The sequence below is a fragment of the Salvia miltiorrhiza genome, chromosome 3 (genome assembly GCF_028751815.1).
Source record: "Salvia miltiorrhiza cultivar Shanhuang (shh) chromosome 3, IMPLAD_Smil_shh, whole genome shotgun sequence".
Lineage (NCBI taxonomy): Eukaryota > Viridiplantae > Streptophyta > Magnoliopsida > Lamiales > Lamiaceae > Salvia > Salvia miltiorrhiza.
The window spans coordinates 57955760-57978364 of NC_080389.1; the positions used below are offsets into that span (position 1 = coordinate 57955760).

At 37.0% G+C, this 22605-nt stretch overlaps 3 protein-coding genes across 5 annotated transcripts; 1 reads left to right on the top strand and 2 right to left on the bottom strand.

Annotated features, from left to right (window-relative positions):
• Positions 1-3949: 3949 nt before the first annotated feature.
• LOC131014747 (ubiquitin-60S ribosomal protein L40) lies at positions 3950-5277 on the top strand. Of its 2 annotated transcripts, XM_057942832.1 has the most exons (5): positions 3950-4184; positions 4328-4414; positions 4504-4606; positions 4933-4999; positions 5094-5277. In XM_057942832.1, the coding sequence occupies exons 1-5, from the start codon at positions 4082-4084 to the stop codon at positions 5118-5120; spliced, it is 387 nt and encodes a 128-aa protein (XP_057798815.1). In that variant the 5' UTR covers positions 3950-4081; the 3' UTR covers positions 5121-5277. The 2 variants fall into 2 exon arrangements, with proteins under 2 accessions (XP_057798815.1, XP_057798814.1); XM_057942831.1 differs by having other exon boundaries at positions 4005-4184; positions 4933-5277.
• A 79-nt stretch (positions 5278-5356) lies between these two features.
• LOC131014746 (pyridoxal reductase, chloroplastic) lies at positions 5357-7859 on the bottom strand. 2 transcript variants are annotated; one of them, XM_057942828.1, is made up of 9 exons: positions 7606-7859; positions 7310-7538; positions 6756-6849; positions 6553-6676; positions 6374-6475; positions 6147-6298; positions 5985-6078; positions 5726-5907; positions 5357-5641 (listed from the first exon to the last, which is right to left on the bottom strand). In XM_057942828.1, the coding sequence occupies exons 1-9, from the start codon at positions 7735-7737 to the stop codon at positions 5638-5640; spliced, it is 1113 nt and encodes a 370-aa protein (XP_057798811.1). In that variant the 5' UTR covers positions 7738-7859; the 3' UTR covers positions 5357-5637. The 2 variants fall into 2 exon arrangements, with proteins under 2 accessions (XP_057798811.1, XP_057798812.1); XM_057942829.1 differs by having other exon boundaries at positions 5357-5907.
• Positions 7860-8461: 602 nt separating this feature from the next.
• On the bottom strand, positions 8462-9557 carry LOC131014748 (homeobox-leucine zipper protein ATHB-12-like). The gene is made up of 2 exons (XM_057942833.1): positions 9031-9557; positions 8462-8945 (listed from the first exon to the last, which is right to left on the bottom strand). The coding sequence occupies exons 1-2, from the start codon at positions 9364-9366 to the stop codon at positions 8739-8741; spliced, it is 543 nt and encodes a 180-aa protein (XP_057798816.1). The 5' UTR covers positions 9367-9557; the 3' UTR covers positions 8462-8738.
• Positions 9558-22605: the final 13048 nt, after the last annotated feature.

Sequence of the window (22605 nt, forward strand, 5' to 3'; positions counted from 1 at the left end):
AAGTTTTGAGCGAGCGCTAAGTTCCAGCGCCCGCGGCCAAGAAGCCAGCGAGTGCTGGAACTCAGCCACCGTTGAGAGAGTCCAGCAGACGCTGGATTTGAGCGTGCGTTGGGTTCCCAGCGGCCGCTGGGTTGCAGCGGTCGCTGGGCCCAGGCAGCCCAGCCCAGCAACGCTTTTAAATACCCCTCTTCGATTTTTTTCCCCTCTCATTCCACATTCGACAGACGCCTACACCCCCTTCAAAAAAGAAGACAAGTTTAGGGCTCTATATTAGCTTTTAGCCAGGTATTTTTCATAAATTTTATATCTTCATATTATTTTAATTATGCAATTTTTCTATAGCATGAATCTTGTACCTTTATAAATTGTTAGCAACTGTATGTTGTGTTTCTATTGCATGTGAGTTGATTTCAGTTTTCTGTTGATGTTTTTTATTTTTTTATTTTTATTCATTGATATAGTACTTTTTTTCCTGAAATTTCTCACGGCTACCCAACCACCTAACGTGAAAATGACGTGGACGCCGGAAAATGCCACGTATTCAGATAATATTACTAGACACCGAAAATAAATACAGATACAATACTATATCAATGAATAAAAATAAAAAATAAAAAACATCAACAAAAAACTAAAATCAACTCGCATGCAATAGAAACACAGCAAACAGTTGCTAACAATTTATAAAGGTACAAGATTCATGCTATAGAAAAATTGCATAATTAAAATAATATGAAGATATAAAATTTATGAAAAAATACCTAGCTAAAAGCTAATATGGAACCCTAAACTTGTCTTCTTTTTGAAGTCTGCTTCTGTGGTATATTTTTGGAGTAGGCTTCTGTGGAATGAGAAAAAAAACCGAAGAGCTGTATTTAAAAAGCGTAGGTGGGCTGGGCTGCCTGGGCCCAGCGACCGCGGCAACCCAGCGGCCGCTGGGAACCCAGCGCCCGCTCACACCCAGCGCTCGCTGGACACTCTCAACGATTGCTGAGTTCCAGCGCTCGCTGGCTTCTTGGCCGCGGGCGCTGGAACTCAGCGCTCGCTTAAAACTTCATGGATTTCAATTCTCGTGGTTCTTGACCGGATTTCGTCGTGTGTATTTTTTGGATGAAATCCATGAAAGTCATTCCGGATTTTAAGTCAATGGAATAACGAATACACCTAGATTTGTATGGATTTTAAAAATTCTTGAACGAATACACCCATATTTATATGGACTTTTAAAAGTCTTGAACGAATACATCCAGATTTCTGCAGACTTTTAAAAGTGTTGAACGAATACACCCAGACTTTTAAAATCCATAGAAATCCATCAAATTCCACAACGAATACACCCCCCTTAGATTATCATTTAAAGCGTCAAATTAATATTTTGTTCGCTTTTATTTATCTTTAATATTGAACAACATACTTTTTTTTCATTTAAATGTTTGTTGGTTAAAAAATAAGTAAATGTTTTTTTTTAATTGCAAAAGTTTACATGATTGCTTAATTATAATTATTTTAAATTTAAATATTTTTTTAACTATAGCAGTTTTAAAACAATTAAGGAGAAGGAATTTTGCATTAATTTAATGTGAATTTGTAAAAAAAAATACATATATAGTTATATATCTTAAATTGGAATTGAAAATATTATATAGATTTATTTAATTATATGTACGAATTAATTATTTGTTTATATAATTAAACATATTTGTCGTTATATTTTCTTTTTTATGACGATGAAGCACAGTCTGTTGGTAAGACGCTTCCCCTCCAACCAATAGGTCGGGGGTTCGAGTCACCCTAGGAGCTAGAGTGTGAGTGGGTTTTTTTCTTTCTTTGGTTGTAACAATTTAAAAAAAAAATATTTTATTTTTTATATTATTTGTAGTATTTTTGTAAAAATTAATTAGTTTTGTGTTATTTAAATATAAACCTTTAATAATAATACAATTTGAACTTTTAAGAACATGAAATTGTTATATTAAATGACAGCTATTAATTTTGTTATTGATGTGTTAGTGTTATTTGCTCAAAATGAGATTGACTTAAATTATTTGCTTTACAATCTGTAAATTTAATTAGTAACAATACTCATACTCATTAAGGGCATCCACTATGGTGCTACCCCATAGAGCCACCTCAACAGCTACCTTCCTTTTCAACTACCTCATATTTTCTCAACTATAACACTATCTTAAATTTGACTATTCATGGACCCCACTATCATAACTATATTTACCATTCTATATATATATATATATATATACTCTCTCCGTCCCCAAAATAAGTTCCTCTTTGGGGACGGCACGGGTTTTAAGGAAAAATGATAAAGTGTATTGATAGTGAAGAAAAATATGTTATAATTAGTATTGGGAGTGGTGAAAAGGTGAAAATGTGTTATAATTAGTATTGGGAGTAGTGAAAAGTGAAAAGTAAGAATAAATAAAGTATTATTAGTGGTGGGGTAGTTGTCCAAAAATGGAAAGAAAGAAAGAGGAACTTATTTGGGGGACGTCCCAAAAAGGAAAAAGAGGAACTTATTTCAGGGACGGAGGGAGTATATACAAACAAAAATGGGGAATAATGCACAAACAAACAAAAAAGTTGAAAAACTTTTCAGTGGAGCCCACCACGCGTCTGAAGCTTCCCGAATAGCAAAATTGCTATCTCAATTTTTAACTTCCTCAGTTTAACTTGCTGCCACTATGGCTATCTATTAAAAACCTTGAAACTTCCTCCATAGTGGAAGCTCTAAGCTGATAAAATTGTTACTATACACTATTTTAAATCAAATACTAATATTTATATTATAATTTTTTGTTATTAATTAATCTAACTCATAAATAATGATACTTTTACATAATTTAAAATTATAAAAATAAATAAATATATCGGTGTCTGTACATCGCTCGGGTGGCATACTAATTTATTTTTTTATAATATCATATTATGATTGCAAATTTTATAAAATGTTGTGTCAAATTCAGAAATTAATTCAATCAAAGTATGTGTGGTCCATGGATGTCAATCCAGCCCGAAATTCGTGGGCCAACCCGATTAACCAGCCAATCCGAGAGGGTTATGGTTGAATACTTTTAATCCGATAAAAATTACAATCTGATTAGCTCGTAACCGAATAGCTCGACACCCGATAGGGTCGGCCCGAAATTAACCCGAAATCCTATAGGACTGACCCGAAAATAATGTGTTCGCTTGATTATATGAAAATTTTATCGTTATTTGATTTTCAACTTCATTACCTTGGTTATGAAAATTAGTGTAATAAGTTATTTTTTTTTCAAAAGTTTGTGAAATGTATTTTGATTCAATATTAGAAATTCAATATTATAAGTCATATTCATCATTTTGCTTTTCTGTATTTTTAATTCAATACTTAACATAGAATATTTAAATGTAGGACTTGCATATTAGTTACTATGTAAGTCGATGTTAAAATGTTATTTATTTATGCGTGTATTTATTTATTACAAATATAATATTATCAATAAAAATATATTAATTATTATTTTTTAAATAATTTTTTAGTCCGATGGGCTAGCCCAAAACCCGAATATGTAGGGTTAAGGTTGAAAATTTCTAACCCGATTTTTTTTTTAAACCCGATTAACCCGCACACCCGCATAACTTGTAACCCGATTGAATTAGCCCGAAGTCTGATGAATTAGTCTGATTGACATTCCTGTGTGTGGATGCTGAATTCCAATAACCATAGGTTAAAAAATTGTAAATTAAACTTATTTGGATAAAAAAATTAGACATCTATAGTCATGGCCAGAGAGTATATAAGTTATAGTATTTGGGGGTGTGTAAGTTATAGTATAATAACAGCTTAGAATTACAATTGTATCATTAAACCATGATATAATTACAGTCATTACAATATGAATATAATTATTATAATTATAAGTAAAAATTAAAGGAGAACATAAACTAGGACATTGGCTAAACGACGTCGTATAAGGGTCGAAGCAACCCAAAACCCTAAATGGATCCTGATATATAAACAACGCAGCAGCTGTTTGCATCACTCTAAATCTCTTCTGGAGAGCGCCGAACACGATAAGAAAAAATGCAGATCTTCGTCAAGACGCTCACCGGGAAAACCATCACGCTCGAGGTTGAATCGAGCGACACCATCGACAATGTCAAGGCCAAGATTCAGGACAAGGAAGGTACTTCTCTTTTTCGTTTTTTTTTTTTTTGGTTTTAGATTGATCTAGTTTTTATAGGGTTTTTGATGTTAATTTGAAGAAAAACGGGGGGAAATGATTTGTTCATTGTAAGTTGATGTGATTTGTTGTGAAATTATGTATAGGAATCCCACCGGACCAGCAGCGTTTGATTTTCGCCGGAAAGCAGCTTGAAGATGGCCGGACCCTAGCTGATTACAACATCCAGAAAGGTATTCACTTTCTTTCCCTCTCTCTCTCTCTCGATTTATTTGCTTTTACATTCTGTATTCTAATTAACCAATGATAAATAATTCTGTAGAGTCGACTCTGCATTTGGTCCTGAGGCTTAGGGGGGGTATCATTGAGCCTTCGCTTATGGCATTGGCCAGGAAATACAATCAGGACAAGATGATCTGCCGCAAGTAAGTTTACTGGTTTAGCTCGGTCGTTCGATTTTTGTGTTTAACAGCGTTAATATTCCCCTACCTTAATTGATGGTTATCCAATTCGTTTTTAGTTCATGTTTGGCTCAGTGAAGCACGCTATTTTTTGTTGACTATTGCATCTTTGGTTTTCTTAGTGACTATGCATGGAAGGTGATTTGAATTCTCCACGAACTTGGATTAAAGATTTCTATGTAGTGTAATGCATTATGATGAGAATGACTGATTGCATAACGATGCTGATTTTTGAATGTGATATAAATTTTGTTTAGGGATTTGATTTTTAATCTGTAATTGTCTTTTAGATGCTACGCACGTCTGCACCCTCGTGCTGTCAACTGCCGCAAGAAGAAGTGTGGACACAGCAATCAGGTTTGTAGTATGATGTATTCTTGGCGAATTTATGCTACTCAGTTAACCAAATCGATTATTGATATTCAAATGTTTCAAACTTGTCTTTGTGCAGTTGAGGCCGAAGAAGAAGATCAAGTAGACTGCTGGATTGGTCGCTTATCTTGTTGCCATTTTGTCCCCTCTACTTTAGTTATTGCCAATGAAAACTAAATAGTGTTGATGTTTTCTCTGTTAGACATTGAAGCGAAATGACACATTTGCAATTTTATATTGTTGAAATGAATTGGTTTTTCCTACCTCTTATTGTCATTGATGTTAAAGATTTTGTTATTGTTTCATACCTGCTAAAATATAAATTTATCATAATGCGCTCAGTGAGAATTGATGTTTTCACGTTCTTGCATCTTTTCAAGTTTGAATGTACATTTATTTTGATAAATAGAAATATTCTCAGTCGCTTCTGCCGATATGATGTATTGATTCTGTCACTTGCTATTGTAATTGTTGTTTGTTGCCTTACATCTAAGTTTGCATGGCCACGAATTGTCATTTGTTGCTCTATATCTAAGTTTGCATTGCCAGGAGTAACTTGATCTTGATAACTCTTGAAAATCTGCCATTTGAATTGAATATACTTGCGGCTGGTGATGTACGATTCATCTGTAGTTGAGTAACAAATTAGCTTCACTTAGTGTAATGCTATGTATTTTGCCAAGTTGGAAATAAACAAGAGATGCATTTTACCTAGTTTGGAAAATGTTCTGTACCATCTTTTTGGGAGATTGTAGAGCTGCAGATTCTAACTGTAGCATCTCATCTGAACTGAGTTGCCAACCGAGAGCTCCCATGTTCTCTTCAGCTTGTTTGATCGACTTAACCCCAGGAATGGGGATTGTACCTTTACTGATGCACCAGTTTATAGCAACCTGCAAGTTGCTATTTTCATTAGTTTCGACCACTTTGAGGTGATCATTTCATCGGAAAAAATTCACCAAATCGGTACCTGGGATGTGGTTTTTCGCCTTGTTTGTGCAATCTGTTTTAGAGAATCCAAGAGAGGCTGGAGCCCTGGCAATATTTGTCGAAATAGAAACCCCCTACAAATGAAGAGTGAGTGAGATAGTAGAAGACAACTCTAGTTTGTTGTAGATAGAGAATTACCCACCGCGGTCCAGTTGGAAGATTGGAAGGAGTATATTTTCCAGTAAGCATGCCAAGTCCCAAAGGACTGTAAGCGATAACTCGAATCCCGAGAGAGTCGCATATCCTCTTCATCTCTATCTGATCTTCTCCCATACTCAGCAATGAGAATTGCACCTGTTCTCACAAGCATGAGCTTGCTTTTCTATCCGTAGCTCAAGAAAATGATCAAGCAAGGAAGATAAATGGCACCTGAGCTGAGACAAGGGGCACTCCGCGGGCTTCAAGGTAATTGTATATCTTCAGTAGCTGCTTTGGTCCATAATTGCTCACACCAACTGCTCCTACTAATCCCTGTCAATTTGATTTGATCCAACAAGTTCAATACATGCTTTCAGTTTAGCCAATATGTAAAGTAAGTTGACAGTAACCTTGTCATACATTGCCACTAAACCATCCCAAAGAGCTCCTTCCTGGAGAGGAGCGTAATTCGCAGTCGACCAGTGCAGTTGCCCTATTCCAATCTGATCCACTTGGAGCCTATCTAATGAAGACCTGAGCATAAATCCTACTACAAATCAAGGCTAATTATACACAAGGCACAACACTCTACAGAAATCAAGGTGAAGGGTACCTGCAAGCACCCACAAATTGGTTAGGCGTGAGGCGCCATGGATATGCAGCAAATTTCGTTGCAATCACTATCTTATCCCGCACCTGCTTATTCCCTTGCCATACATGTAATCAGATACACAATCAGCAAAAACAGCAATAAATAGTTTCTTCTCCTTAAAATGTTGAGGCAAACATCATTCAGTTTGGCAACAAATTATTCATGCATACTTTTTGAACTCAAAACTAAGCTCCACATCTCTCATGTTCTTAAACAAAGAAATCACAAGAAACAAAACACCACATTGCAATGCCATTTCAACCGATCCTCAATTTAAATTCCTAACCGATGCACACAAGTTTTTGTCTACATTTAGGGATGGAGAGAACAAAATTCCATTCTCTGCAAACATTCAAGAATCTACAAATTACATTTTCAAGAATGCATCAAAATCTTGTGATCTAGTATTAGACTCTTCACTAACATACTTCAACTAAACAGAAAAGCAATGTTGTAACAAAATCCATGTTTCCTTAAAGCTGAGATGAAGTGAAGCTGAAAGAGGAAAAATGAACCTGGAAAGTCGCGGATAAACTTGCCAAGAAGCTTCTCGCTCTGCCCATTCAATCTACCGGTGCCATAGGAATCAGCTGTATCAAACAAATTAATCCCATTCTCGACGGCAAGATTGAAAACCTGCTGAAGCTCAGCGTCCATGGATTCTTCATAACCCCACAAAAGCTGATTGCCCCAAGCCCACGTTCCAAACCCCATTGGAGATACACTCAGAGATCCTACCTTTACCTGCAAATTACCTAAATTACATAATCCCAATTCGACAAAATTCACAGGAAAGAAAATCGCGAATTACCTTTTGCCATGGCCAGAAACGAGGGGGCTTGAGATTTTTCAGCAGGGAAGCAGAGGGAACTGTGGAGCTCCGGGAAGAGGCAGAGCAGCTAATGTGCGCCGTGGGCGCAGGATATGAGATTGAGAGAGCCATAGTTTTGTTCAGATCGCTGCTTCTTTGAAGCAGGAAAAATAAGGTGTCTTTGAAGATGGATAAGAGATGGAAGGAGCAAAGGCGCCACCAACTGAAAATAGTTATATCTTTTTTTTAATTTGATTTTTATTACTGCACACCTTGATATTCTTTTATTTACTTGTTTATTTATTTATGCAGTTATTGCAATTTTTTTTTGAGTCAGTAGGAAGTAGGATCTGCATACGCTATATTTGTGCGATAAATTTAAAGATTTGATTGTACAATAAGCCAATAACTTGCAAATGACAAAATATGAACATTAAGGCCCAAACCTATCCGTAGAGTTATTGTGCAAATTCTAATTCTTTATATAAGAAAGAATGTGGCTTATAATCGTATAATACACCATTTAATTGATACACATTGATGAGATTTGATAGTACATAACAGTGTATCATGAGACCATTAATTTCACTAATTAGATGGTACTTATTAAAGTAACGTGACCACCATATCACTAGACTAGTTGAGCTTATCCTGTAAATAACATGCCTTGAATTGCCATCATTTTAATCAGCAAAAAAGTCAACAGCCGCAAACTTAAATGAGTAATTCCCAAAAGCTAAAACTAAAAGCTACTCCATTATTACCACTCCTATTTTAAATGAAAAAATAGAAGTGTTCTTTTAGTTAAAAGGGGATCAAAGAAAGAAAAACAAACCACAGAAATTGGACAAGTATCAAAATCTGAAAATTCGATCATATACCAATTATATATCTTACAAACTTGTGAAGCTGATGAGTCAAATATACATAATGCTAAATGAAATGAAATCAATCTCAATAAGAATCACAATATCATTGTTCTTAATTCTGCTTGAGTTCAAGCTTCAAACACTCTGCACTACATACTTTCTTGCATGGAGACCTTCAACATATATAAAAGCTTGAAAAATATTAATCTACCTCTAATCATCCAAACACATCACTCCCAAATTCCATAAAGTGATATATATCATCTAAGTCTCCCACCAGTTGGGATTCTCCGAGGAGTCGTGGAATAGGACGCCGGAGTCGGAGAGATTGCGCCATGTTTGGCTCATCACTTTCTCTCCACACGTTAGAAATTCTTGACCATCGAAACAGCTTGTAATAATCCTCTCATCTTCATCATCATCATTAATACGATCACCGCGATTCTTCAACCGATCATTCAGCTCCTGCAGCTGCAGAAAACAACACAACTCTTATTTAGGATTTAATTAAGAAGAGATCAATTCAAGTAATTAACAGAAAAACAAAATACTAAACCTGCATTTGGAGAGAGTGTTTCTCCCTCTTCAAGGCATCAAAGCTGGTAGAGAGGGCGTCGTAGGTGGATTTGAGGTGGATGAATTCTTGCTCGATTCGCTTGGATTTCCAACGAGCTCGTTTATTCTGGAACCAGATGGCTACCTGGCGAGGGTGGAGGGACAGATCTCTTGCAATCTCGAGCTTCTTTTTGGGCTCGAGCTTGCTTTCCTGCTCGAAAATGGACTCTAGGGATTTTATTTGATCTTCGCTGAACCTTCTTGGATGATGATGATGAGTCTTGGTTTTGTTTTTTGGAGGTGTTTTTTGTGGGGATGAATCGGATGATGCCATCATGTTTGGTGAAGATGAATGAGATAAGATGATGATATCTTAATGTAATAAATAGGAACTTACTCTTGTGTCTTTCGGATTTTAAGATATGTGTCTCCTATTTTGTTTTGTAACTACTAACTACTGTATGTGCATGTTGTGTTGTGTGTGTTAATCAAATTAAATGAAATGACTGATGGGAATGTATTATGTATATGGTTAGAAAATTAAAATATATAGGATTATTAATCGATAAAAGTTGACAAATTTTGACTCTTTTTGATTTTTCAACAAAGTATTGTAATCTTCTCAAAAAAAAAAAAATATTGTAATAACAACAACAATTTTTAATTTGCAACATATATACTATATAGTAGACACCCTCAGTACATTTCGACCTCAATACTTGTACGAAGTCGTTATGTGATGTCATCAGTGAATTTATATGTGTCGAATACACATCATATTTTAATTTATGCCAATGTTATCAAAAAATTATGTTACGTTACTTTTTTAATTGTCGAAAATTGAATATATCTATTTTATTTTATTTTATTACACGTTAAAAATGATCTTATTATTGCTATAATTTATAAAATTAATACATGAAAAACTAAAATCAAACCGAAGTTTGTGATTTTTTACCAATTAGTAGTCCAATAAAATAAGTCATGCGATTAGTAATGTTTTTGGGGGGTTTTTGCGAAAGAGTTGGGTACTGTGCTTCTTTCCAGGTGTCGGCTTGGCTAATTGAATCTTTTAGTACTATCTTCCAAACCAATCGCTACTTACGTGTATTGTATGGCAAATAATACATGGAAGCTAAATTTTTTGTGCATACAGTACTCCCTCGTCGGTGAGGTGACTCATTCTCTATTGTTTTGATTTTTATATTTTTTATTTAATTTAAATTATACTAATTTAAATAACATAATTACTTCAAATTAAAATTTCATTAATTTAAATTACATAAAATAAAATTACTTAAAACTTAAAAAATAAAAACATAGCCTAAAGTAACTATTCTAGCCCTAGAGGTCCGAAACGTGCCTAAACGTGATCAATCAAATTATGTTGGAGCTGGTCATGTCTCTGACTATCTCGAAGAATGGCATATCTTTGCACATATTCCTCGAAGCTAGGCGAGGTTGCTCGAGCACTCTCTGTTGAGTCACTACTAAACGCCTCGTGACCTGAATCGTCATCTCTCCAGTGGGTAGCTCCTTCACCTTCGTTCTCCACAATCCTGTTGTGGAGAATAATACAAATCATCATGATGTCCTTGAGATGCTCGACGTACCAATTACAGGCCGGACTTCAAATGATTCCCCATCGAGCTTGAAGCACTCCAAAGGCACGTTCGACATCCTTTCGTGTCGATTCTTACATTTTCTTGAACCTCGCTTCCTTTGGATTGGTCGTCATCGGTGAACTTTTGACGAATGTTGGCCACTCAGGATATATGTCATCGCACAAGTAAGAACCCATCTGGTAGTAGTGCCGGTTGACCTCAAAGATCATTGGCGATGACGTTTCTTCTAAGACGTTGGAGAACAGATGCGACTGTTTCAGAACGTTGATGTTGTTGTTTGAGCCGGCGACATCAAATACGACATGCCAAAAATTCATAAATCGTGGGATGCAATGGCCTCCAAAATTGAAGTGATGGATGAAATAAGAGAAATGAGGGGTATTTATAGGAAGAAAAATGGGGGGGAAGAAGAAGAAGAAAAAGAAACAGTTATTTTTCCGTTTGAAAATAAGGGGAAAAAATTTTAAAATCGGCTTGTGAATCAAGATTTCCACAATACGGATCAAGATCCACACCAATGCACGAGGAGATTTACAACAACAATCAACCACGCATTCAACTCAAGAAAACGAACTGAAAAACACATATGCATGAAATGAAAACACACAAAACTTACGTGGTTCAGATCATTTCTGATCTTACATCCACGGGAAGGTTAACCGGATTTTATTGCTTCTCACAAGATGAAGAATACACTCAAGTTTTACAGCTGAAAGAGAAGAAAAACGAAGAAGATAGCTCTCACACACACTCTGAGAATTGCTCTCTTTTTGCAGCTTTTCACTAACTGCTCTACACTTTTTCTCTCTTCTAACTAACTCATTCATCTAACTCTCAACTCATATATCAAACAATAAGAGATAGCCTATTCTCTAGTTGAATATCCATCGTTGCAATATGGATGGCTGAGATCAGATTTACTTAAACACACACCAACAATCTCCACCATGTTTGAGCAAAACTGAGCTCTAGCTTTCCTTCCAACTCTGCCCCATCACAGGGCTTACCACCCAGACAAGTGATTAAGTGTTGTCCACACAGCATTACTGCTGCATTTTCAACACACTCAACAAGTCCAGGCAATGTCTGAATTTTGCAGAAGGCAATGCCTTAGTAAGCATGCATGTCTGCGGCATTGTTTTCTGTCCCAACTTTCACAACTTCAACTTTTTCCTTTGACACAATATCTCTCACAAAATGATATCTAACATCAATGTGTTTGCTACGTTCGTGAAAAACTTGGTGCTTTACTAAGTGGATAGCACTCTGGCTATCACATCTCACCTCCACAGTTTGTTGATGCATTCCAAATTCTGACAGTATGGCTTTCAACCACAAAGCTTCCTTGATTGCTTCAGTGAGGGCCATATATTCTGCCTCGGTTGTGGAGAGAGCAACAACGGACTGTAGAGTTGATTTCCAACTCACAGCAGATCCAAACAACTTGAATACATACCCTGTTTGAGACTTTCTTGTGTCCACATTTGCAGCATAGTCTGAATCCACAAATCCAACTAAGCTGTCTCCATCATCACTCCTCTTATCACCAAACAAAATACCACAATTAGCTGCTCCTTTCATGTACTTTAAAGTCCATTTTAGAGCTTCCCAATGCACCTTTCCAGGATCACTCACACTGATTGCATGACAAAGATCTGGTCTGGTGCATATCATACAATACATGATGCTTCCTACTATATTTTAGTATGGTATCTGCATCATGAATCTTCTTTCTTCATCAGTAGCTGGTCTTTGATCTGAACTCAACTTAAAATGCTGACCAATAGGAACTTGCACTGACTTTGATTTTGTCATATTGAACTTATTCAATATTTTCTTGATATATTCTTCTTGATACAGCCACAGTTGACCTTCTCCTCTGTTCCGGATGATGTCCATACCAAGAATTCTCCTGTCCTGGCCCAAATCCTTCATCTAAAACCTTGCCTTGAGATCTGATTTTACCTTCTCAACATCTTTTCTATTACTTCCAGCCACCAACATATCATCCACATATAAAAGAAGATATGTCATCTCAGATTGCTTACCAGCCTTAAGATAAACACAGCTATCATAGGCTGATTTCTCAAATCCAATACTCTTCATATGTTCATCAAATTTGAGATACCACTGTCTTGAGCTTTGTTTTAATCCATATATGGATCTCTTCAGCAAGCAGACATTCCCTTCATTCCCAATGTCCACAAATCCCTCTGGTTGGACCATATAGATGCTCTCATCTACATCTCCATTCAGGAAGGCAGTCTTCACATCCAACTGCTCTAACTCCAGATTTCTCTTTGCTACAATAGCTAATAGTAGCCTTATGGATGTGTGCTTCACAACAGGTGAAAAAACTTCATTGAAGTCTATTCCTTCCCTTTGTGTATACCCTTTAGCTACTAGTCTAGCTTTGTGTCTCAGTTTTTCAGCTCCATTTATGAGCTCCACCTTTTTCTTGAAAATCCACTTACACCCAATGCACTTTTGATTCTTGGGTTTGTCAACTAGAATCCAAGTTTTATTCTTATGCATTGATTCTAATTTTTCCATCATAGCCTGAAGCCAATGATCCTTATCTTTGCTGCACATTGCTTCTTTGTAGGACCTCGGTTCATCATAAGAAATATTTTCTGCCACATTTAATGCATATGAAACCATCTCAGCTTGTGCATATCTGTTGGGTGGATGTATCTCCCTTCTGGATCTATCTCTGGCCAGAAGGTAATCACTCAGATCATTAGCATTATTTTCTTCTTCACCAGAGATAGTGTTGGGAATTATAGACGCCAATAATTCCGCCCAGGATTGTTGTTGGGAAATTAGACACAACTAATTCCGCCCGGGATCAAGTGTGACTCAATATTGTGGATATCGACCGATATGAAACGAGAAGAAAAATGACACCGATATTTTTAACGTGGTTCGGCCAAACTGCCTGCGTCCACGGACCCACACCAATATATTAGAGAATCTCAAAAGGAGGAGTACAACAAAAATATCACACTGTATTTTGTATCTGTCTACGCAGAGGCTATCTCTCAACTCACTTTTATCACTCGTGTATAACTTCCACACTGAAGTTTTCTCTCACAAGATTTTTTCTCTCTCTCTAGCAAAATTTTCCTTCTGCTTGGTGGTGTTGTTCTGGGGTTTTGGGGTGATGGGGTGATTCTAATGCTGCTGCCATGCCTTCTATTTATAGGCAAAATGAGGGTGGTTGGTGGCGGTAGGTGCACGCCAAGTTGGAGAATTGGGGCTGCCTTTATTTGACAAAATAAAGCAGCTGCAACTTTTGACAATTGTTGCTTTTTGACTAACAATCTCCCACTTGAAGACTGATTTCAATCTGTCTTCACACCTTGATCAACGCAGCAGTCTTTCTGTCTTAACTGTAAAGACATAACCGGTAGTGCTTCTCCTGCGATCTACCGCACCGCCAAAATTTGCATCTACAAAACCTTGTAGTGCTACATCACCTCGTCGAAAGCACAAGCATCTATCAGTAGATCCACGTAGATATCTCAATATCCACTTTACTGCTTCCCAATGCTGCTTTCCAGGATTTGCCATAATTCTGCTCACAACTCCCACTGCATGAGCGATATCTGGTCTAGTACAGACCATGGCATACATCAGACTTCCAACGGCTGAGGCGTAAGGAATTTTAGCCATGAAGTCTCTTTCCTCCTTTGTCTTTTGAGAGTGCTCTTTGCATAGGCGGAAATGGTTAGCTAACGCTGAGCTAACCGGCTTAGCACTGCTCATGTTGAATCTTTGCAAGATTCGATCAACGTATTTGGCCTGAGACAACTGCAAAACACCTTTTTGCTTATCTCTGTAAATTCTCATCCCGAGAATTCGCTTTGCTTCTCCTAAATCCTCCCCTCAAACCAAGGACCACATCATGTCCTCCCTCGAACGACAATCCGTACATCTTGCACCGCCGTTACCACTCAACGGGACTCGCTGCCTGACCACACTATCAGGAAGACTTTCGATACAAGAATCCACCGGATTCAATCGTGAGTTCACTGGGGGAACACCTCCGTATATCTTGCACCGCCGTTACCACGCAACGGGACTCGCTGCCTGACCACACTATCAGGAAGACTTTCGATACAAGGAACCTGAGGTCGAGATGACCTCCTAGGAATAGGAGTTAGAGCTGGAACTGGAGACTGTGGTGGATCAGCCTCAGAGTTGGGCTCCTCCGTCTGCAAACTTTCATCTGCTTGCTTCGATGTACTGCACTCTTCAGTATCATCTGGATCAACATATGTTGGATCCTCCGTTGTTGTGTCGGTGAACTGCACTGCATTCCTATCCTTTTACAGCACATTTTCATTGAATATTACGTCCCTGCTTCGGATGACCTTCCTGTTTTTGTCATCTCAAAAACGGTACCCGAACTCATCTCCACCATTATCCAATGAAAATACATTTTAGTGATTTGGAGTCGAGCTTACTCCTGGCAATATCACTAATGTGTACATACGCGACACAGCCAAATACTTTCAAGTGAGAAAGTTTAATTTCTTTGCCACTCAAAACTTCCTCCGGTATTCTGTACTCCAATGGTACAGATGTCCCACGGTTAACGAGATATGCCGTTGTGTTGACAGCTTCTGCCCAAAATTGTGTTGGCAATCCTGCATGTATTCTCATGCTCCTAGCTCTTTCTGTCAACGTCCGGTTCATGCGTTCTGCGACTCTATTTTGTTGTGGGATCTCTGGCATTTCCAACTTGATGCCATTCTGCTAACAAAATTTCTTGAACGCCATATCTTCGTATTCTCCGCCATTATCGGATCTCTTTATCCGTAAGCCAGTTTCATTCTCCACCATGGCCTTCCACTTCTTGAACGCCTCAAACACCTCTGACTTTTGTCTCAAGAAGTAAACCCACACCTTTCTCGAGTGGTCATCGATGAAAGTCACAAAGGTAAGACTTTCCGCCAATGGATGAAACTCTTGCTGGACCCCAAACATCTGTGTGGACTAACTCAAGCTTTACTTGCTTCAGAGTTCTACCACTTGTGTTGAAACTCACCCTCTTCTGCTTCCCGAAGATACAACTTTCGCAAAAGTCTATATCAACTGACTGAAGCTCTGGTAGTTTCCCTTTCGAATGCATATACTTGAGTCCTTTCTGGCTCATGTGCCCAAGTCTTTGGGGCCACAAATTTGCATTCTTCTTGCTATCAGCAACTGCAATTGTCACACACGCATTCATCGCTGTGTATAGGCTGCCAGTATCCTTGGCACGTGCAAGAATCATTGCGCCCCTAGTGATTTTCCAACAATCACCTGAGAGGTGTGTATCACATCCTTCTCTCGACAATTGCTTGACGGAGATCAAGTTATTCCTCAACTCTGGAATATGTCTCACGTCCTTCTCCTTCAGCCACAACATTGGCTTCGGTCTTTTTCTCGTTTCCCTTTGAAGGTACTTTACACTGCGTTCTGTAGTGCCTGACCTGACCACAGTTCCAACATTCAACAGACTTTGATTTGTTGGAATTCTTGTGGATTCTGGAGCTCTGCCTGCCATTCCTTGACTTGCTCCGTCCACGTCCTTGACTTCTGAATTTTCCTTCAAGGGCTTATACAGGTCCTTCTGGTACAAGTAATCCTCCATTTGCAATTTCCAAAAAAAAAAAAAAAAATCAAAATTCACACCGTTGAATTTATCAATTTTGGAAATTTTATCGTCTGTCGACATTGCTCCCACTCGATCTGGACTCCTTGGATCGTTTCTGATTTTTCAGCTAACCACCGTGTTTAGAACACCTTTTGTCGACAAACCGGAACCGCCGACAAATTTCACTATTCACGATAACAACGAAAAACATCAGAAAATATCTGCCACCACCGTGGCTCTGATACCAGTTGTTGGGAATTATAGACGCCAATAATTCCGCCCAGGATTGTTGTTGGGAAATTAGACACAACTAATTCTGCCCGGGATCAAGTGTGACTCAATATTGTGGATATCGACCGATATGAAACGAGAAGAAAAATGACACCGATATTTTTAACGTGGTTCGGCCAAACTGCCTACGTCCACGGACCCACACCAATATATTAGAGAATCTCAAAAGGAGGAGTACAACAAAAATACCACACTGTATTTTGTATCTGTCTACGCAGAGGCTATCTCTCAACTCACTTTTATCACTCGTGTATAACTTCCACACTGAAGTTTTCTCTCACAAGATTTTTTCTCTCTCTCTAGCAAAATTTTCCTTCTGCTTGGTGGTGTTGTTCTGGGGTTTTGGGGTGATGGGGTGATTCTAATGCTGCTGCCATGCCTTCTATTTATAGGCAAAATGAGGGTGGTTGGTGGCGGTAGGTGCACGCCAAGTTGGAGAATTGGGGCTGCCTTTATTTGACAAAATAAAGCAGCTGCAACTTTTGACAATTGTTGCTTTTTGACTAACAGATAGCTCCACCTTCATCTTCACTTTCATTATTATCTCATATTGCTTGATCATCTGAGTTTTGAGTGTCTGTAATCTCCACCTCAAACTGTGATCTATCCTTCCTGATCATATCAGCATCTTTACTCATCAGGAATGGCATTTTGTCTTCAATAAAAGTAACATCTCTGCTCAATATGCACTTCTGACTAGCTGGCTCCATACACCACAATTTATATCCTTTCACTCCTTTTGGATATCCCAAGAATACACACTTGATTGCCCTTGGTTGAAGTTTATCCTGCTTTATGTGTACAAAAGCTTGGCAACCAAAGACCCTTAGGTGATCATACACTGGAGTTTTATTGTTCCACATCTCATAAGGAATTATGAAATTGGTTGCTGAAGATGGGCACTTGTTTATCAGGTAGCATGCTGTATTCACAGCTTCACCGCAGAATTTTGTAGGCAATCATGAGCTTGTGAGCATGCATCTTACTCTCTCCAAAATTGTCCTATTCATCCTCTCAATGACACCATTCTGTTGAGGATTAGCTGGCACTGTCTTGTGCCTTCTAATGCCCTTTTCTTTACAGAACTTTCAAATTCTTCACTTAAGAACTCAAGACCATTGTCTGTTCTTAAACATTTTACCTTCTTTCCAATCTCATTTTCAACTTCTGCACACCACTGTTGAAACTTAGTAAAAGTGTCAGACTTCTATTTGATGATGTAAACCCACAGTTTTCTACTATAATCATCAACTATGGAGAGATAATATCTCCCTCCATTCAGAGTAGCTGTTTTAGCTGGACCCCAGAGATCACTGCGCAGGTACTCCAGAGGCTCTTTAGTAGACATCTTACCTGTTGGATAAGGAGCCTTTTTGCTTTTGCCTAATATGCAATCCTCACAAATTCTGAGCTTGACTTGAGTGTTTATTCTCAACAAGTTCTGCTTCTTTTAACTCCTTAATTCCCTTCTCTCCAACATGAGCCAATCTCTTATGCCAAAGCTCTGCATCATTTTCCACATTCACTTATGACTCTCCAATTACAGCTCCCACCAGATAGTATAGGCTGTTCTTTCTCACCCCTTTCAGCACCACAGTGTCTTCCTTCATGACATACAAAAATCCATCTTTAGACATGAAGTTTAACCCCTTCTTCTCTAGCATTCCTAGAGAAATGAGGTTCTTCTTTAATTTGGGGACATATCTTACATCTTGTAAGATCTTGATCTGTCCTTTATGTGTCCTGAACTTGATGCTCCCTATGCCTTTCACTTGACATGAGTTGTCATTGCCCAAGATAACAGATCCCTTTTCTCCATACTCAATATCAGCAAATAATTCCTTTGAATGACACATATGAAAAGTGCATCCACTGTCCATTATCCATTCATCAGGTATATCTTGCTGCATCACATTGAGAGCTTCTGCACTTTCACAGCCCTCCGCAATATCAGCCGAATTGGACTCCTTTTGTTGTTCCGCCTGCTTCTTTTTCCAAGCAAAACAATTTTTGAGAATGTGTCCAGGCTTCTGACAAAAGAAGCACTTCATTTCTTCTTTGTCATCTTCCTGCTTCTTTGATTTCTTGAATGCCTTTTTCCCATTGTCAAAAGGTTTCTTCTGATCCTTCTTCTTCTTAAATTTCCCTTTCACATGTAGACTTTCTGCAGGGAACTCTTTCTTTGTGCCCGAAGCCTTCTGTAATTCTTTTGATTTTATGGCAGACTCCACTTCCTCAAGGGTAATTGTCTTTTCTCTTCCATAAAGGAGTGCATCTTTCAAGTGCTCATATGATTTGGGTAGTGCACTCAGCAATAGGATTGCTTTGTCCTCGTCTTGAAGATTGACTTCAATATTTTCCAAATCGTCCACCAATTTATTGAACTCATCTAATTGTTCAATAATACTCTTATCATCAGTGATCTTATAGAGTATAACCTCTGCTTTGAGTAGAGTCTGTTGGCCAGGGACTTCTCCATATACAAGCTTTCTAACTTACTCCATACAGCCGTTGCGGTCTTCTCTCTAGATACTTCACGTAGAACCTTGTCTCCAAGATTCAAGATTATGGAGCTATGAGCTTTTTCCTGCAATTCGACCTTTTTCACATCAGTCTCATCTACCTTTAATGGTTCCTTCAAAAAACTTGCGAGGCCTTGCTGTACTAATAGCGCCCGCATCTTGATTTGCCAAAGGGCAAAATCATTCTTTCCATTGAACTTTTCGGTTTCGTATCTTGTTGTAGCCATAGTTTTGAAAACCTCCGAGAACCTGATCTGTGATTCCTCCGATCGCAAATCAATTTCCGCTTAGACCTGATCTGTAAATCCACTGACTGCAAACTGGACTCAATCGTGTCGTGAGATCGCCAATTCCCGCAGACGGCGCCACATGTGAATCAAGATCTCCACAATACGGATCAAGATCCACACCAATGCACGAGGAGATTTACAGCAACAATCAACCACACATTCAACTCAAGAATTCGAACTGAAAAACACATATGCATGAAATGAAAACACACAAAACTTACGTGGTTCAGATCATTTATGTTCTTACATCCACGGGAAGGTTAACCGGATTTTATTGCTTCTCACAAGATGAAGAATACACTCAAGTTTTACAGCTGAAAGAGAAGAAAAACTAAGAAGATGAGCTCTCACACACACTCTGAGAATTGCTCTCTTTTCACAGCTTTTCACTAACTGCTCTACACTTTTTCTCTCTCTTCTAACTAACTCATTCATCTAACTCTCAGCTCATATATCAAACAATAAGAGATAGCCTATTCTCTAGTTGAATATCCACCGTTGCAATATGGATGGCTGAGATTAGATTTACTTAAACACACACCAACACGGCTGACAAAATTTTGATTTTTTTTAAATAGACACGTCCAATACATGCACATTTCAAAACACCAATTTTTTTTGGATTCTAGTTCAAATGAAAATTTTACGGGCTTAGGATTAATCCTCAACTACTTATAATAATAATTAATTGTTCTTTTTCAATTGATTAAATAAGAGGTACATTGGAAGTATACGGAGATTCGCCCCTGGGCGTGTCATATTGACACGTATATGGTTGTTGTTATGGCATTTCTTGGTACTAATGATGTGGTTTTAGTTTGTTAATTACTTGCATTTTTCTTGATATATTTTGTGATAATTGCTTATTTTGTCTATATCTCCATATCCAATTCAACATCACAGATTACTTAATTATAAATTAAAGAAGTTGAGAATTTTCAGTTTTGCAACTCATATAATAATTGGATAGACTGACATATATCCATCCATGAACCCTCTGTGTGTACCAATTCAACACCCTCTATCTCAATTTTGTTTATATCAGTAAACGACAACCAGTACGTAATTGTTTGTTTACTCATATTAATTAAATTTATTACTAATATATATAATATACAATTTCATGACATAACATGTATTTATATTTATTTTTTTAAAAGAGAGATAATCAATATGTACACTATTGAATAAATGCTGTTTTTACGCAATTATTACAATAAAGAAATTATTATAATTAATTATTAAATAGATTAATTATAATTTATAATATGAACTGTCATCAAATTTCAATTTCAATCTTGGCTTTATTTCGATTTATTTATTGTATGACATGAAGTTTGAGAATTATTTAATTATGGCTCATTTAAAAAATTTAACGCCAAATTGCTATAATCACGCTGAAGCTGAAATTACATTTAAAATGATAATCAATTGTCATTAAATCAGAGTCAAATGTATTTTATTTTAAAAAAGAATATTTCAAACGATGAATAGCTCATCATATCACCGGTGTCATCAGAATCGCGCACCTAAAAATTCTAATGATAAATTATAATCAATGTATCCTTATTAAATTTGTACACAATAATTGGGTCGAGTGCATGCACACTACATTACAGAAACCAAACAAAAAAAAATCGAAATTAACCTAAAAAAAGAAGCAAAACACAAGAATTTTAAGCAAGGTCGGTTGTTGCCTAATAACGACAACTGGAAGGCCAATTTTGAAATTTTGGTGGTCACTCAAAATTACTTTTAGTGGGTGAAATTATTACAGGTCAAAATCCACGTCGTAAATGCTAATAGGCTTCACCTCTCATAATTCTAGGACGTGACAATTATCTTCTTCATTAGGTTAAAATGATTTTATATAATTTATTTATTAACCACCAAGCAGTAAAACTCCATATAATAATAAAAACAAGAGGGTGGTCTCCTGTACATTCGGGTGTACCGTACATTCAGATTGTACCCGATTTAGATCTTAATCGAGTTGGACTATTTTGATCCATCTTCTTAAAATAACACTAACACGAAATGACACTAATACTAACACGATAACACTAACACTATTTTATTTTATAAACGACACTATTTCAAAAATAACACTAACACTATTTTGTTTTACAAATAACACTATTTCAAAAATGACACTAACACTTGACATTCGGATCTGATAGTCTAGTTGGGTTAGATTTGGATCAGAATTTGGGTTGGGTATAATTTGGGTGTACCGTATATCCGGATGTACAAGAGATTTTGTGTAAAAACAAAACGAAGTTAAGAAAGAAAAACAAAAATAAAACAGTCGCGAAGGTTCATGTAGACAAGGAAAATATCAAATCTTATATATCTCAACCTTTATTCACATTTTTAAAAACTATTTGAACACATTTTGCGAATATGAAAAAATCGATGTGTCATGCCGATAACAATCGATGGTCGAAACAAATAAAGTTTAAGGTTCGTGACATGTCGATTTTTTGAAATTGATTTTTTAGGGGATATTGGAACATATATATTTTAGTGACAATGTTTCAATGCTAGGTACAAAAATGTTACTCCAATTAGTCACGCGATTAAAGGTTAATATATTTTTGTGACATGTTGATATTAATTTTTTTGACAATGTTATATTTTAAAGGTTTATATATTTTAAAAAATAAATTTAAACGTTTGAGCAATAATAATGGTTTGTCCACTAGTCACGCGATTAAGCTAATTCTCACGTAAGAATTTTGTCATTTTATTATTGTTGGATGTTGAAATTTATTTGATAAGGACAAAAGAGGAAAGTCCCACTTAGATGCTTTAGCTAAGGAGAAGAGATGCATTAATCATAAATATTATATATATATATATATATATATATCGAATTAATCATAAATCAATTAATTAAATCATAAGCCAACTAAAAGGTTTGATAATTCCTTGGAGTTTAGTGGTTTAATATGTGTCGTTGTCCAGGGAACCAGGGCTACCTAACTTTGAGCTTCATTTCTTTTTAAACAAATTACAAAAATATAGTCATTTTGGACAGTAAAATATAATATTTGACCACCCATTTAAAATACACAAATTTTAATCATTTTTAACATTTTAAGAACTTTGCCCTTAATTAGGGCGGATCGAATTCGGGTTTGCGCTCGGGTTAGGCACTAATGACACTAATATGACCATAAGTATCATTCGTGCAGCACTACA

Excerpts from the sequence above, each read along its gene's own strand:
- LOC131014747 (XM_057942831.1), top strand. The coding sequence starts at position 4,082 with ATGCAGATCTTCGTCAAGACGCTCACCGGGAAAACCATCACGCTCGAG. Across the intron at positions 4,185-4,327 it reads CAAGATTCAGGACAAGGAAG|GAATCCCACCGGACCAGCAG; the intron begins GTACTTCTCTTT and ends AATTATGTATAG. Across the intron at positions 4,415-4,503 it reads TGATTACAACATCCAGAAAG|AGTCGACTCTGCATTTGGTC; the intron begins GTATTCACTTTC and ends ATAATTCTGTAG.
- LOC131014746 (XM_057942828.1), bottom strand. The coding sequence starts at position 7,737 with ATGGCTCTCTCAATCTCATATCCTGCGCCCACGGCGCACATTAGCTGC. Across the intron at positions 6,850-7,309 it reads GTTTATCCGCGACTTTCCAG|GGAATAAGCAGGTGCGGGAT; the intron begins GTTCATTTTTCC and ends ATGTATGGCAAG. Across the intron at positions 6,677-6,755 it reads CAATTTGTGGGTGCTTGCAG|GTCTTCATTAGATAGGCTCC; the intron begins GTACCCTTCACC and ends ATTTATGCTCAG.
- LOC131014748 (XM_057942833.1), bottom strand. The coding sequence starts at position 9,366 with ATGATGGCATCATCCGATTCATCCCCACAAAAAACACCTCCAAAAAAC. Across the intron at positions 8,946-9,030 it reads AACACTCTCTCCAAATGCAG|CTGCAGGAGCTGAATGATCG; the intron begins GTTTAGTATTTT and ends TGTTTTCTGCAG.